Raw genomic sequence first — 14,755 nt, 5'->3', positions numbered from 1 at the left:
CGCCGTCAACGGCGCAAAAAACTCAGGATTTCTGTCTCTGGTATATTATGAGGCTGCTGAGCGCGACAAACCGGTCCCCAGTCATTACGAGGGGGAACGCAACTCGCCACACTCTGCTTTTGAGCCCTCTTTTTTTAAATCAGATCAGCCTGGTACGTCTGCAACACTGCCATAGTGTGCAGAGCAGCACCAGTCTGACCCCCACCAGCGTGGATGACATTATACACGGCTTGGTGGGGAGTGCTGACTCCTTAAATGACGATGAGCCACAGAGAAGAGATAGCCAGCGAGCGTCTCTTCGGACTGGCGCATCATCGTATGCACATGCCCCCATGATAGTCTAATAAATTGACGTCAAGGGCACAAAGAATAAGGTTTTCCCCATGCACGAGTTAACGTCATGGAGATCCTCAAGGAGGACAGTCTAGCTGTAATCTGGCCACTGCACGAGTCACCAACTCGAGTAACCTCTCACACGCTTATCATAACGAGAGAAGTGCTCGGAGTCGGTACTCTCAAAGTCCATCATAATATATATATTTTTTAGATGGCTTTTACAATATTTAATCCCTCAGAATTAAATGTGGCCAAAGAACAGCCAGACAATAAATTATTACAAGCATTTGATATATTGCATTGAATATCTGATTTCTCATCATCATTCAATTCATCAGCAATAAATACAGCCAAATATCAATCAGACACGGTCTGGATGACAGGCTGTATTTAAATCTTTCATAAGATCAGCCTGGTATGCCTGTAGTGTACAGCGCGGTACCAGCCTGACCCGCTGAAAATGCATGTGATAATACGATCCCAGGGGAGAGAAAGCTCGCGCGCGTCTCTCCAATCTGAGACAGCATCATATAATCGCGTGCCTTTGCACCTGCGATAGTCGAATTGGTCGACGTCGAGGGCACAAAGACACGTCATGTATAAATATATATATTATATTTACATCTTTATTTATAATCTTTGAGTGTCTTTTTGTTGTGATCAGTGTAGTCTGGCCACTGCACGAACGATCGCCCCGAGCAGTTCTCCTTTTATTATCACGGGAGGAACGCTCGTAGGCGGCAAACTCACGAGATTAAATGTCCTCTGCCCGAGCCGAAGAAGCGCCGAGGCACGCTTCGGTAGTCAGGCAAAAGGACATCGCGATCTGGAGAGAGAGCGAGCGAAAAGGACGCACCCGTCTCTCGCTTCTCAGCCAGATCGACACGCGAGCCCCACAATCGCATTGTGGGTGCCACCCCTTTGAAATAAGCAAAGCGAACGCGAAGCACTTTAACTGTGAACATTCCACTGTGCTCGAATTCACCATGCTCAAACGCAAGGGCAGCATGCTCTTTTCCAAACAAACAAAGCAGTAAGCTTGTGTATCCAGTTCTGACATAGGACGAGAACATGGAGGGACACAGCGCTTACTCCGTCGACACATTTCTCTTTCTCCTTTTTAGATCGTAGAGAGATGAGAAAGAGAAAATCTGCACACTGTCAGTGATAAACTAAATAACTCCTAACAAAGATCTGTAGTAGATAGAGAGGAGATAAATGCTTGCACACCAAACACAGAGAGATCTCTGAAGACAAAAGACCTGACGATGCACCTGCGGCTCATCTAATTATAGCCTCGCGTCGCGGGTGCGCGCCGTTGACGTCACCGACCGAGGCTATATTACTTCCGGTCGATTTCATCGACGTGTTTACACACTATATTCACAGCAGGTCACGATTAAAGACGTTCCCAATGCGCTAAGCAGCGCAGCATCGATTGTAGCTTTCGAAAGGGAACTGTTGATTGTAAGCTTTCAAATGATATATAGTTTGTCAAGATTAGTTTAGCTTTAGTATAGGATATTACTGTTTTAAATATGTAATGGCTGTCAATGTTACCACTTTGCTTCTGTTGTGTCTGTTTTGTTGTCTAGATGTTATTCAAATCTCAATCAGGTTAGTCTACTTTTTCTGTGTGTTCTTCAGGAGTGTTTGGTGATGAAGTGAAGTCAGTGTCAGTGACGGCGGGAGATTCAGTGTCTCTAAACTCTGGTCTCACTGAAATACAGGAAGGTGAAGAGATAATCTGGACGTTTGGATCTAAAGGGCCTCTTATTGCTAAAACTGATGGAGTGAGAAATACGATCCCTGATAATCTTGATGAGAGATTCAGAGACAGACTGAAGCTGGACAAGAAGACTGGATCTCTGACCATCATGAACATCAGAACTGAAGATGCTGGAGTTTATGAAGTTAAGATCAGCGGCAGCAGCTCATCGTCTACACACAGATTCAGTGTTACTGTCTATGGTGAGACAATTACACAATAAGAATTGTTTAAATATTTTTATGCAAATAATAATAATTTAATACTATTTTTAATACTATTTTATTAAACTCTTACACAACAATGTACATCACATGTCTGTAACAACACATATAATGTACAAAAACAATAACTTGGCAAACAAATCAAACAAACAAACACTGGGGCTCATATTACATGAAAAGTGCAATAGCACAAACCAACATTGGAGAATACAGTATGTACTTTGGGAGTCAGAGTTAACAATACATTGCAGTCAATAATAACCACATATGGGCAATAAAGTAATAAAAGTTAATATAGTGCACATTAAAAAAAAAATCATATTAATATAATACCTAATCAAGCATTTCATTCCTCTATTAAATTGTTAATATCTCCATGTTCAATAAATAAAAATGGACTCTAGACCCTCTTAAATTTGTCTTCTTTGTCCTTAAGAATATAGCTTCTCTTCTCCATTGCAATGCATGGAGATATTTCTCTTAAGCCGGAGACACACTTCACGACTGTAAGCCCGATTATGAATGTAATTTGATTTACGACTGATCAAAACGAGTCAGAGACAGTTGCGTTCAGTCAGAGTTTAAAATCGAAAAGCACCACAGTGACTGAAGGATTGCCGTAAAGCAGTATCTCTGGTCGTACGATGTGTATGGCGTCATTGACATTTTAAAATACTTTTTAAAGCAAATAAGTGACTCCAAAAAAATCTAACACCCAGCAATGTGTAATTTCTTTGCATCTCCTTTCGAATACAACGTTCAAATTACTAGACAAAAAAATGATATCCTGAGAAAAGTGTATTTTGAGGGGTATAGCTCCATAGACCTCCATTCATTCTGCACTCGTCCTGTGAGCGCCCTCATATGGAGCCAGAGTGGAACTGCAACCAGTTCAGAAGCCGGAAGTTTACTGGGAGTGGCAGTTCTCCCCTTATTAGACATTCTCTGTCCGAGAGCAGCAGCAGCTCATTTACATTTAAAGGGATACACACTAAAATGAAGCTTTTTTCTGAACCCCCAAAAATTTGAATTTAAACATGCTGTAAAAAATGATCTGTGGGGTATTTTGTGCTAAAACTTTGCATTCACACTCTGGGGACATCAGAGACTTATTTCACATCTTGTGAAAAGAGGCATAATAGGTGCCCTGTAAGTCATTTGTAGAATGTTTCGGTTGTTAAGTGTGTCCCGGGCATTAACTGTAAAATCTTGAGGTCTGAGTAAGACACTGAAGACGGTGGTTGGAATAACTCAATAACGTTTACTCAAAAACTGCCAGAGAACAGCCGCACACACACACACACACAGCTCCGCAGCTCACTTCTGAGCTTCCTGACTACACTGAGTCACGTGACCTTAATAACCAATCACATACTGCATTTCACAACATGAGAACCCCAAACATGAGAAACCCAGTCCACTACATTCCTCCCCTTTAATATTAAACCCTGTTTACCAAAAAAATAAACAACCTTAACTCACTAGATCTTCTTGAACCAGGAACAATACTTCAACTATTTTTTTTTAAAACCCTGCCTCCATCTGACATCTTACAAGTCCAGTCTCTTGGGAGCATTCCTGAGTCCCTCTGGATTTCTCCTTGGCTGCACTCCGGAAGATACAGCAGCGGTGCTGTTATGGCTGCCCGGAGTAGACGTAACATTGCCTGACAATGCTGGACACAGGCAGACGCCCTTCTCTGAGGAGTCGGAGTCCGGCAGTTTGACTCCGCAGGCCGATACTGGTCAGGCTCTGGTGAAGCCTCTGAAGTAAAGTCTCGGCCCTCAAAAAGTGCACATGACTCCCGTTCCTTGAGTTCTCCTCTTCTCCACAGCATGTGGTCCACATGAACTGACCGCTGTCTGTTTCCTTCCCAGACACGGTATGTATGTCACAGGACCTAAGCGCTTTATAACAGTTGTGGCAGTCCATTTCTCTTCTCCTCCCCTGAAATTTTTCACTTGGACTTAGAATGAATTAGAATTAGAATGAGACATTTATAAAGCACTTTCATATGTACTACTGTACACCCAAAGCACTTTACAATCATATCAGGGGGTCTCTCCTCAACACCACCAGTGTGTAGCATCCACTGGGATAATGCGACGGCAGCCACAGTACAACGGCGCCAGTGCGCTCACCACACACCAGTTAGTGGAGAGAGGAGAGAGAGAGATAGAGCCAATTCAGTGGATGGGGATTATTAGGAGGCCATGATTGGTAGGGGTCAATGCCGGTGGAATGTGGCCAGGACACCGGGGTTACACCCCTACTCTATACGAGAAGTGCCATGGGATTTTTAATGACCACAGAGAGTCAGGACCTCGGTTTTACGTCTCATCCGGAGACTTGGTCGTTTTCCTGAAACTCTGTCAATTTCAGTCTCTCTGATACAGCTTTTGCTTTGCCTGCTGGTGCTCTATAGTGCGCGACAGAACTGGTCTCAAAAGACTGAACCGGGTGCGAATCTCTCTCTTTAAAAACAGCTCAGCTGGAGCGCGACCTGTGACTGAGTGCGGCGTAGCCCTATACATGGGCAGAAAGTTTGACAGCCTGTGCTGCAGCGAGATGCTGGGCTGTCCTCTTGCGGCTTCACAAGAGACCGCTTCAATATTTGCACCGACCTCTCAGCCGCTCCATTCGATGCTGGATGATATGGTGGTACCAGAGTTTGTTTTACTCCATTTTTGTCAAGGAACTGCTTGAATTCTGCGGAGGCGAACTGGGGTCCATTATCCGACACGACGTCTTCCGGAAGACCATATGCAGCAAATAGGTTGCGCAACACCTCTATGGTTCGGCTTGACGTTGTGGAGGTCATGTGGAAAACCTCCAGCCATTTAGAATGACTATCCACTATCACCAGGTAGTAGTGTCTGTTAGTGTCAGTGTGACGTGATTCTCGTCTGAAGTAAAAGTGTTTTCTGTGTGTGATGTTGTGTGGGGCTCAGATCAACTTTATCAGGAAATCAGAGTTTTATTCAAAATCACCTCAAAGATGCAATTATTAATCGGTTTTGTAGTTTGGAAATGTATTTCAAATGTAAATTTCAAACTGTTTAAATTAGTAATACATCATAAAGTCTATTATTTAAACAGAAGCATCTTGTTGTGTTTGTACTTCAGGTGCGTCTGTGTTTGGTGTTAAGGAAGTACGGGCAGTGGCAGTGTCAGTGACGGAGGGAGATTCAGTCTCTCTAAACTCTGGTCTCACTGAAATGAAGGATGATGATGTGATTCAGTGGAGATTTGGAGATGAAAACACTTTAATAGCAGAAATCAATAAACGGGCCGACAGATTCACTGTATATGAAGATGTTCTTGATGGGAGATTCAGAGACAGACTGAAGCTGGACAATCAAACTGGATCTCTGACCATCACACACACCACAACTGAACATGAAGGGGGTTATGATCTACTGATCAACAGTGACATCTTGAGATTCAGTCTCTTTGTATTTGGTGAGTTAAATATCAGTTTCACCTGTTTTATATTTTAATCCGCACAAAGATACAAATAATTCAAATCCCATTTTTATTTTGGTGTTTAATGATGATTTTCATTTTAAATTTAAAACAATTTACTTGTTTAAACCATCAAGTGACCGTCTTAATCTGTGACGAACCCTGTTGCTGTTTGTTCTCTCTCTCTCTCTCTCTCTCTCTCTCTCTCTCTCTCTCTCTCTCTCTCTCTCTCTCTCTCTCTCTCTCTCTCTCTCTCTCTCTCTCTCTCTCTCTGTGTGTGTTTGTGTGTGTGTGTGTGTGTGTGGTGATTCAGGACTGAAGTCAGTTAAGGAGGGAGATTCAGTCTCTCTAAACTCTGGTCTCACTGAAATGAAGGATGATGATGTGATTCTGTGGAGATTTGGAGATGAAAACACTTTAATAGCAGAAATCAATAAACGGGCCGACAGATTCGCTGTATATGAAGATGTTCTTGATGGGAGATTCAGAGACAGACTGAAGCTGGACAATCAAACTGGATCTCTGACCGTCACACACACCACAACTGAACATGCTGGAGATTATAAACTACTGATCAACAGTGACATGAAGAGGTTCAGTCTCACTGTCAACGGTGAGTTAAATATTTGATTCACTTGTTTTATATTTTAATAATGAGCACAAAGATACAATTATTAATCCAAACTCCATTTTGCTTCTGTTGTTTAATGATAATATTCATTTCAAATTAAAATTTCAAACCATTTACTTTGTTTTATTCTGTGTTAAACTCTGAGTTAAATATCAGTTTCACATGATTTATTTTTTACAGCTAGATCTAAAGAAGTATCTTATAATGACTAATTAGTTAGAATTACTAATTCCCTTACTTTTTTACATTAAAGGGGTGGTAAAATGCCATTTTCACAAGTTGTAAAATAAATCTCTGATGTCCCCAGAGTGTGTGTGTGTGTGTGAAGTTTTAGCACAAAATACCCACAGATATTTTTATATAGCATGTTGAGGGTTTGCAAAAAACGCACCGTTTTGTGCCTGGCCCTTTAAATGCAAATGAGCTGCTGCAGAGGGCGGGGTTTCAAGAGCTTGTGTGTGTTAGCAGCTGAGATTTCCTCACACAGACACACACTAAAATGACAGAAACTGTTCTGCCTTTAATGTTAAAACGGAGTCAGACAAAGATGGAGAGACTCAAGAAGAAGTGACAACATGTAGAAGCAACAGGACGTCTCTGAATGGTTAGTTGATTAATTTATGTCGCTTATGTGGAGTTAACTATCTTCAATTAGCATATTCTGTCATGATAATCTATAAATCGCTCGTATAGGAACTGTTGTGAGATGCACACAGAGTGACTTTCTATTGCATGTGAAAAGATGGATGCTAAAGTTTGAGCTGACTCACAAATGTGCTCGACTACAGCAACTCTTCCTCTTCTCAACATGGACTGTGTGTTCAGGGGGCGGGGCTTATGTACATTTTAGGGTTGCTGATGTCACTAACCCGGAGGAATGTTGTGTAGTCCATACCAGCCGTTTGTTGTAGTCCTTTTCTTTAAAAGCAAATATCTCCCTATTTAACTTTCTTGTAAATTGTTTTAATGCTCTACTTTTGATTATCAAGCGGTTATAGCAGGAGTCAGGACACGTTAGTCAAGCTCGCATCAGCTGATCGTGCAATCGGGAATTTAGAGAGGAATCCGCTCTTAAGGATTTCACCTCAGATTCATTTAAGTTTGTGAACTTAAATCCGCTTTCTAAACACTCTTTGTGAAGCTTTGAAACCTTTGTGACTCATTTGTTTTGAACCAGTGATTTGGAGCGTGTATCAAACTTCTAAAGTGATTTTAGTAAACGAGGGTTCGTTACACACCACAACTGTTTGTAAATGATTCAAAATGTCAATGTTTCACCAAGGGACTCATGAACCCATGAATGAACCAGCGTCCATATATCATTTTTATCTGATTTCTGATGAATTTGAACAGTTCTTTCTATGACAGGTTCACTGTTGGTTTCTTTAAGGTTGTATAAAAACACTGAAGCTCAAACAGCATCAGCATCAGTTTCAGTGTGACGCGATTCTCGTCTGAAGTAAAAGTGTTTCTGTGTTTGATATTGTGTGGAGATCAGACCAACTTCATCAGTAAATCAGAGTTTTATTTATTATATGAGATGCAATGATTAATTCTATTTTAACACAATTTTGCTTCTGTTGTGTTGTATAAATGTTATTCATTTTAAATTTCAGACTGTTTACATTAGTGATTTAAAAGCCTTAATCTTGTTGTGTGTGTTCTTCAGGAGTGTTTGGTGATGAAGTGACGTCAGTGTCAGTGATGGTGGGAGATTCAGTGTCTCTAAACTCTGGTCTCACTGAAATACAGAAAGGTGAAAAGATAATCTGGACGTTTGGATCTAACGGGCATCTTATAGCTAAAACTGATGGAGTGAACAATATGATCCCTGATGGGAGATTCGGAGGCAGACTGAAGCTGGACAAGAAGACTGGATCTCTGACCATCATGAACATCAGAACCACAGACTCTGGACTTTATGAAGTTGAGATCAGCGGCAGCAGCTCACTGACTAAACACAGATTCAGTGTTACTGTCTCTGGTGAGTCACAATCACACAATAACTGTTCTTCACGGGCACAGTAACTGACATTTAAAACTGTTAAAAGAAAATGCTCAATAAACTATTGCATAGATAGATACTGTATAATACACTACGCATCAATAGCCTTAGCCGCGTTTCCACCGCAGGAACTTTCCCCAGGAACTAGGAACTTTGGGGTGGTACTCGTGTGTTTACACCGCAGGGATCAGGGTCTAAATGAAGTTCCGGGTAAATATTTCCCCCTCCGAAAGTCCCCGCTCGCGAGGTAGTACTTTTTCAAAGTTCAGGAACTTTCGGGGGTGGGACTTGTGTGCTGAACATGCTGATTGGTTGTGTTCACGCCGCATTTTGACTGGAGGACTCCACGCAGCATTCTATTTTAACCGGCATTTTTAAAAATCTATTGCGGTTCGTGGCTTCATGCATTAAGAGTCTGTCTGCAAATATGGAATTTAATAAAAAAAAAATTTAAAAACCCAGCTGGACCGACGACGAGGTTCAGGCTTTATTAAGCATATTTGTGTAACAGGAAATTTTCTGCGCGTTCGTCCCAGCCATCTCACATTCAATGTCCGCAATACATCACAAACACAACTACAGCACAGTTTGAATCTCCTCCATACTTATTATAAATGTGGCGCTCAAAACTGATTACTGTGCGTCGCAGACTGGGAGGACAGTTTATAATCTTCCCGGTACTTTAGACCGCGGTGTAAACGCAGAGAGCAACCGGTCTGGGGCAAAAAAAGTTCCTGGGACAAATTGTTCCGGGTAATTTCGGTGGAACGCGGCTAATATGTCTTTCCTTTGTGCTTTGAACTTTTTTCAATGCGGACTCGAAGCGCTGCGCGCTGTGACTCGTTTTGCTTCAAGCACATCATTCTGCGCTCGGGATGCGCATAAGATTTTGTGCCGCACTGTATTGGGGCCTTTCATATCATAATACAGCGACGCAATGAACGATTATTAATAGCCTTTCTAGTTCTGTACTATCCATCATGTTGCTGCCTCATTAAACCGCTGTGCTATACGTTTAAAACATGTCTCAATTTTATAGTAGGCTATAAAATAATTAATCTTTTTGAATTTTGTTATCTTGTTTTTCATGAATGTATTTTACAACAATACAAATAGCAATGTGTAACGTTTTACCAAATTTAGTGTTACACTTATTCTCATATTTGTTCCCCAAATGTTTTTTCATGTTCAGATTTAATACAATTATTGTGCACTTGTGATTTTTCTAGACTAAATTTTACTGCTTAATTATCCACTATTCTAGTTTATAATAGCATTTTTTGTCATAGATTATGGTCATATATTTTTTTTTATTTGTTGTTTTTCTTTATAATGAAGTTGCCTGTATTAAGTAGATTGTGTTTAACACACAAAAGAGTGATTATCAGTTCAACACACATAGTTATAGAAATTCTACTTGATAAAAAAAAAAACTGCCCTGGTATCGGATTGGTATCAGTATCGGTCGATACTCAGAATTTTTGGTATCGGATCGGATCGGTTCTGAAAAAATGGTATCGGTGCATCCCTATCAGTTGAGCTATCACTCAGTACGTTTACATGCACCCTCATAATGCGATTATAATGGCATTTTGGCAATATTGCATTGTAACAGGTAAAGCAAACCCAGCATTGCGATGTTCATCACGGCGGCGAATGATTTCCAGTAGACACCGTCCATGAATTTTTTTATTTTTTATTTGATGTGAGTAGATTAAAACAATGGCCGGTAACATTGTATGCCTATCTGAGTGTGGAATGACCATACTTATTAGCGAATAATCAGAATAATGAAAATTGCATGTAAACTGGAGTGAAGAGTTCTGCTCGTGTCATGTAAACATCCTAATGTAAGCGATTAAGACCGTACTCTGATTATTAGAAATAATCGCATTATTGGTGCACATGTAAACGTAATTAATGTTGGCACTCTAGTCTTTGATCAGAACTTGTTTAATCAATGATTTTATAGATACACATGTATGGAATAAAAAAAATATCTAAATATGATTTGAATTTCACTTTAGTTTACTTTCTAGTTTGTTGTAGCTTTGATTTCTTATTGTGATACAAAAAGAACAGATTTTAACTGATCAGCCTTTCTGAAAAGCATCTTGTGTGTTTTATTTGAGAGGTGACTGAGGGTCTGGTCCACATCATGAGTGTAGTGACAGTCTTTTACGCATTCAGAGGTAAATCTCTGTTGCTCCTTCTTGATGATATATTCTTTGATTTCCTCTATATGTCTTAAACATTTGTACTTGTTTTACTAATCTGTATATTCATTTGTTTTATCTGTTCTTATATTTTAGCTTGATCTGTTGTGTTATCAGAAAGAGAATAGTTTGCTGAAATTCTATGTAATCATGTAGACAATAACTGAACTGCAAAAGTAAGACATGAGTTGTCAGTTTAATGGCCATAGCAGTATTTCCATTAATCTTCCATAATTTACAGTCCCTTTGCTTGTTATATTAAAACTAGTTATAGGTTATAAGGATACTCAAATGCAAACTGTGTTGCTTCAAGAAAGCAACAATACATTTGTGTTGTTTTACATTCTTTCTTTTATATGCATTTATTCTTCATTTATTCAATCATTTATAATCATTTTATAATTTTATCCATTTTATCATATACTCATTTATAACAACCATTTAAATACTAATTTTAATTCACTGATTAGTCATTTGCAGATTAAGATTCGTGCTGATCAGACAAAGTATGACTATTGAAACATAAACTACAATTATTCAATAAAGATCCTCCTTTTTATTATCATCACTGTGTGTCCTGCTTCTCTTCTCTGCCTTTACTCTGTTACAGAAATCATCTACGTAGTGGTCAGACTGAAAACCAAACCCTCTTGCCTTTGACATACTTTATTCTTGCCAGAAGGTTTCTGCACGATCCCCGCTGAGGAATAGGGTCTTATGCAATCTGCTGTTTTTGTAAGTCATCTGTAGTGTTTTAGCAAGCGTATAAACACCAAATTCTTTCAAAACATTCCCTTCCCTTGTACGCCATCTTGTAACACGGATGACTGATGTTTTTCAGAATAATATTCACCACTGCCCAACTCTCATGGGGCCCTCCTGCCCTAGTGGAAAAAAGTATACTTTATTGTATTTTAAATAGGGCTATTAATCGCCATTAATCACATCCAAAATAAAAGTTTGTGTTAAATGTGCTGTGTGTGTATATATATATATATACACACACACACATATATGCTTGTATATATTTAAGAAATATTTGCTTGTATATATATAGATATAAATCCAGGGAGCCATTCAAAACAACAAACCAACCCATAAACCGCTCTGACAAACAAACTGTAAAATGCTTTTCCTACAGTCACATTATATGAATTACTGTTTTGATTATACAGTATGAACACAAATATGTGTCAAGTGCCAAAACGCTCAAAAAATGAAAGATGACATTAATTGTGTTACATCAATGGAGGAGAGGTGAGGATGAAAGCACAGCATAAGTTTATTAAAAAATCAGTATTGCTGCAGTTTAAGATAACCTTCTGGAGATATCATTTTCACAATGGACTTTCTTGTTCCACAGTACATAAAAACACATAGTTATATCTCCAATACATTATCAGTCATATATTCTGAATATTTTAAAAACACAAAACAACGTTAATACAATCCAACAACTGACAGACATATCAGAATTACAAATGAAATCAGAAATAAAGAATTACCTGGTCAAACATATTCACACAGAAAACGAAGATTCAAAAAAGTGTCATTTCAACAGTTATGGATTTCTTCAAAATAAAACATACAAAAATCAAATGTAATTCATGAATGTCTTTTTGATGACGAGAAATTAAAAAAGGAAATTTAGAAAATGTCTGTTGCAGAAATCAGATTTTTTTTTCATGTTGAAGTTGCAAAAAATCTGAAGAGATTAGAGTCATTGCAACAACATTGACTTAGTGGTCAGACTGCAATGAAAACCAAACCCTCTTGCCTTTGACATACTTTATTCTTGCCAGAAGGTTTCTGCACGATCCCCGCTGAGGAATGGGGTCTTATGCAATCTGCTGTTTTTGTAAGTCATCTGTAGTGTTTTAGCAAGCGTATAAACACCAAATTCTTTCAAAACATTCCCTTCCCTTGTACGCCATCTTGTAACACGGATGACTGATGTTTTTCAGAATAATATTCACCACTGACCAACTCTCATGGGGCCCTCCTGCCCTAGTGGAAAAAAGTATATTTTATTGTATTTTAAATAGGGCTGTTAATCGCCATTAATCACATCCAAAATAAAAGTTTGTGTTAAATGTGATGTGTGTGTGTATATATGTGTAAATATATATATATATATATACACACATATATGCTTGTATATATTTAAGAAATATTTGCTTGTATATACTGTATATAGATATAAATCCAGGGAGCCATTCAAAACAACAAACCAACCCATAAACCGCTCTGACAAACAAACTGTAAAATGCTTTTCCTACAGTCACATTATATGAATTACTGTTTTGATTATACAGTATGAACACAAATATGTGTCAAGTGCCAAAACATGAAAGATGACATTAATTGTGTTACATCAATGGAGGAGAGGTGAGGATGAAAGCACAGCATACGTTTATTAAAAAATCAGTATTGCTCCAGTTTAACCTTCTGGAGATATCATTTTCACAATGGACTTTCTTGTTCCACAGTACATAAAAACACATTGTTATATCTCCAATACATTATCAGTCATATATTCTGAATATTTTAAAAACACAAAACAACGTTAATAGGCTACAATCCAACAACTGACAGACATCAGAATTACAAATGAAATCAGAAATAAAGAATTTTTAGACTTTTTAAAACAGTAAATCATTCTAGAGTCATCTGGGATCCCCAAAAGAAACCCAAGGGAATATTAGGAGGGCATCTAAATATCCGTAGTGTAATGTCTAAAATTGAACAAGTTCAACATTTATTATGTGACTCCAATCTAGACTTTCTCTGTCTTTCAGAAACCTGGTTAAATAAGAACTCACCATCGGCAGCTTTGAATATACCCGGATATAATTTATTTAGACGAGATGGTGGAGTCATGGTTTATCTGAAGAATAATATTCACTGCACCCAGATTCAACTATCTAATGTAAATCTGGAATATATTGGATTAACTATTACTCTCTCTTCTCAAATGTCTTTTGTTATGTTTTTACTCTATCGTCCACCTCAAGTCGTTAAAGGACTGCTTAGCTCCATCTATTACGTATATCATAAACCTTTCAATATCTCAAGGGATTTTTCCAAATACATGGAAAACTGCTATTGTGTCACCAATTTTTAAAGCAGGAGATCCCCAGATTATTAGTAACTATAGACCAGTATTTTGCCTGTTGTATCTAAGGTGATGGAGAAGTGGGTTTCGGAGAAAATAGTTTTTTATTTGAACAACAGTGACTTTAGCCTGCATCCTTTACAATATGGTTTTAGAGCTCACCATTAAACAGAGACTGCTACCTTTACCTTTTGGAAAATATTAAATCCATGATGGATACGGGTGGTATTGTGGGAGCAATTTTCTTGGACCTTAAAAAGGCCTTCGACACTGTAAATCATGGAATACGTATTAACAAGTTAGCTTCTTTTAATTTTTCTAATGATACCATTAAGTGGATTGATTCATATCTAAAGGGAAGAACAAATTATCTAAAGGTCCAAAATCATAAATCCACTTCTTATACAAATAATACTGGTGTTCCGCAAGGATCTATACTTGGGCCACTGTTGTTCAGTCTTTATGTTAATGATTTAACTTTGGTTTGTCCCGATGTAGAAATTCTATTATATGCTGATGATGCTGTTATTTATGTACATAGCAGCACAAAACAGCAAGCTGCTTTAAAATTAACCAGGGCAATGAATTATATCACAACATGGCTTGACAGATCATGTCTAACGTTAAATGTTGGTAAAACGGTTAGCATGTTCTTTTCAAAGCGGCCATGTAGTGTTCAGACCCTGACATAATGATATCAGGTCAAAATTTGCAAGTTGTGACTGAATACAAGTATCTGGGTATTTGGATTGATTCGAATCTCTGTTTTAGAACTCATGTCAAAAGTATGTGTAAACGAGTTAGATTTAATTTAAGTAATTTTAGATTTGTTAGGGATTCATTCACCTTTGAAACTGCTATGATATATATGAATGCCATGATTATCCCGCATTTTACATATTGTTTGACAAGCTGGGCACAAGCTAACAAGTCTACAATGAGGTCACTTGAAAGTCTTTATAAACATACTCTTAAAGTTTTAGTTCAGAAACCTA

The 14,755-nt window shown here is 38.5% G+C and overlaps 1 protein-coding gene across 4 annotated transcripts in view; it reads left to right on the top strand.

Annotated features, from left to right (window-relative positions):
- LOC306987970 (obscurin-like) overlaps positions 1 to 11,213 on the top strand; it is a 29,974-nt gene extending 18,761 nt beyond the window's left edge. For all 4 annotated transcript variants that reach the window (XM_079592645.1, XM_079592643.1, XM_079592644.1 and 1 more), the window contains 4 exons: positions 1,984 to 2,307; positions 5,455 to 5,790; positions 6,107 to 6,406; positions 8,094 to 11,213. In XM_079592645.1, coding sequence (XP_079448771.1) covers positions 1,984 to 2,307; positions 5,455 to 5,790; positions 6,107 to 6,406; positions 8,094 to 8,452 — 1,319 coding nt within the window. In that variant the 3' untranslated portion in view covers positions 8,453 to 11,213. The remainder of the gene's footprint in view (positions 1 to 1,983; positions 2,308 to 5,454; positions 5,791 to 6,106; positions 6,407 to 8,093) is intronic.
- Positions 11,214 to 14,755: the final 3,542 nt, after the last annotated feature.

This window comes from Phoxinus phoxinus (assembly GCF_949152265.1).
Source record: "Phoxinus phoxinus genome assembly, chromosome: 20".
NCBI classification, from domain to species: domain Eukaryota; kingdom Metazoa; phylum Chordata; class Actinopteri; order Cypriniformes; family Leuciscidae; genus Phoxinus; species Phoxinus phoxinus.
The sequence above is the reverse complement of the archived record's forward strand: the minus strand, read 5'-3'. Positions and strand labels throughout refer to the sequence as shown.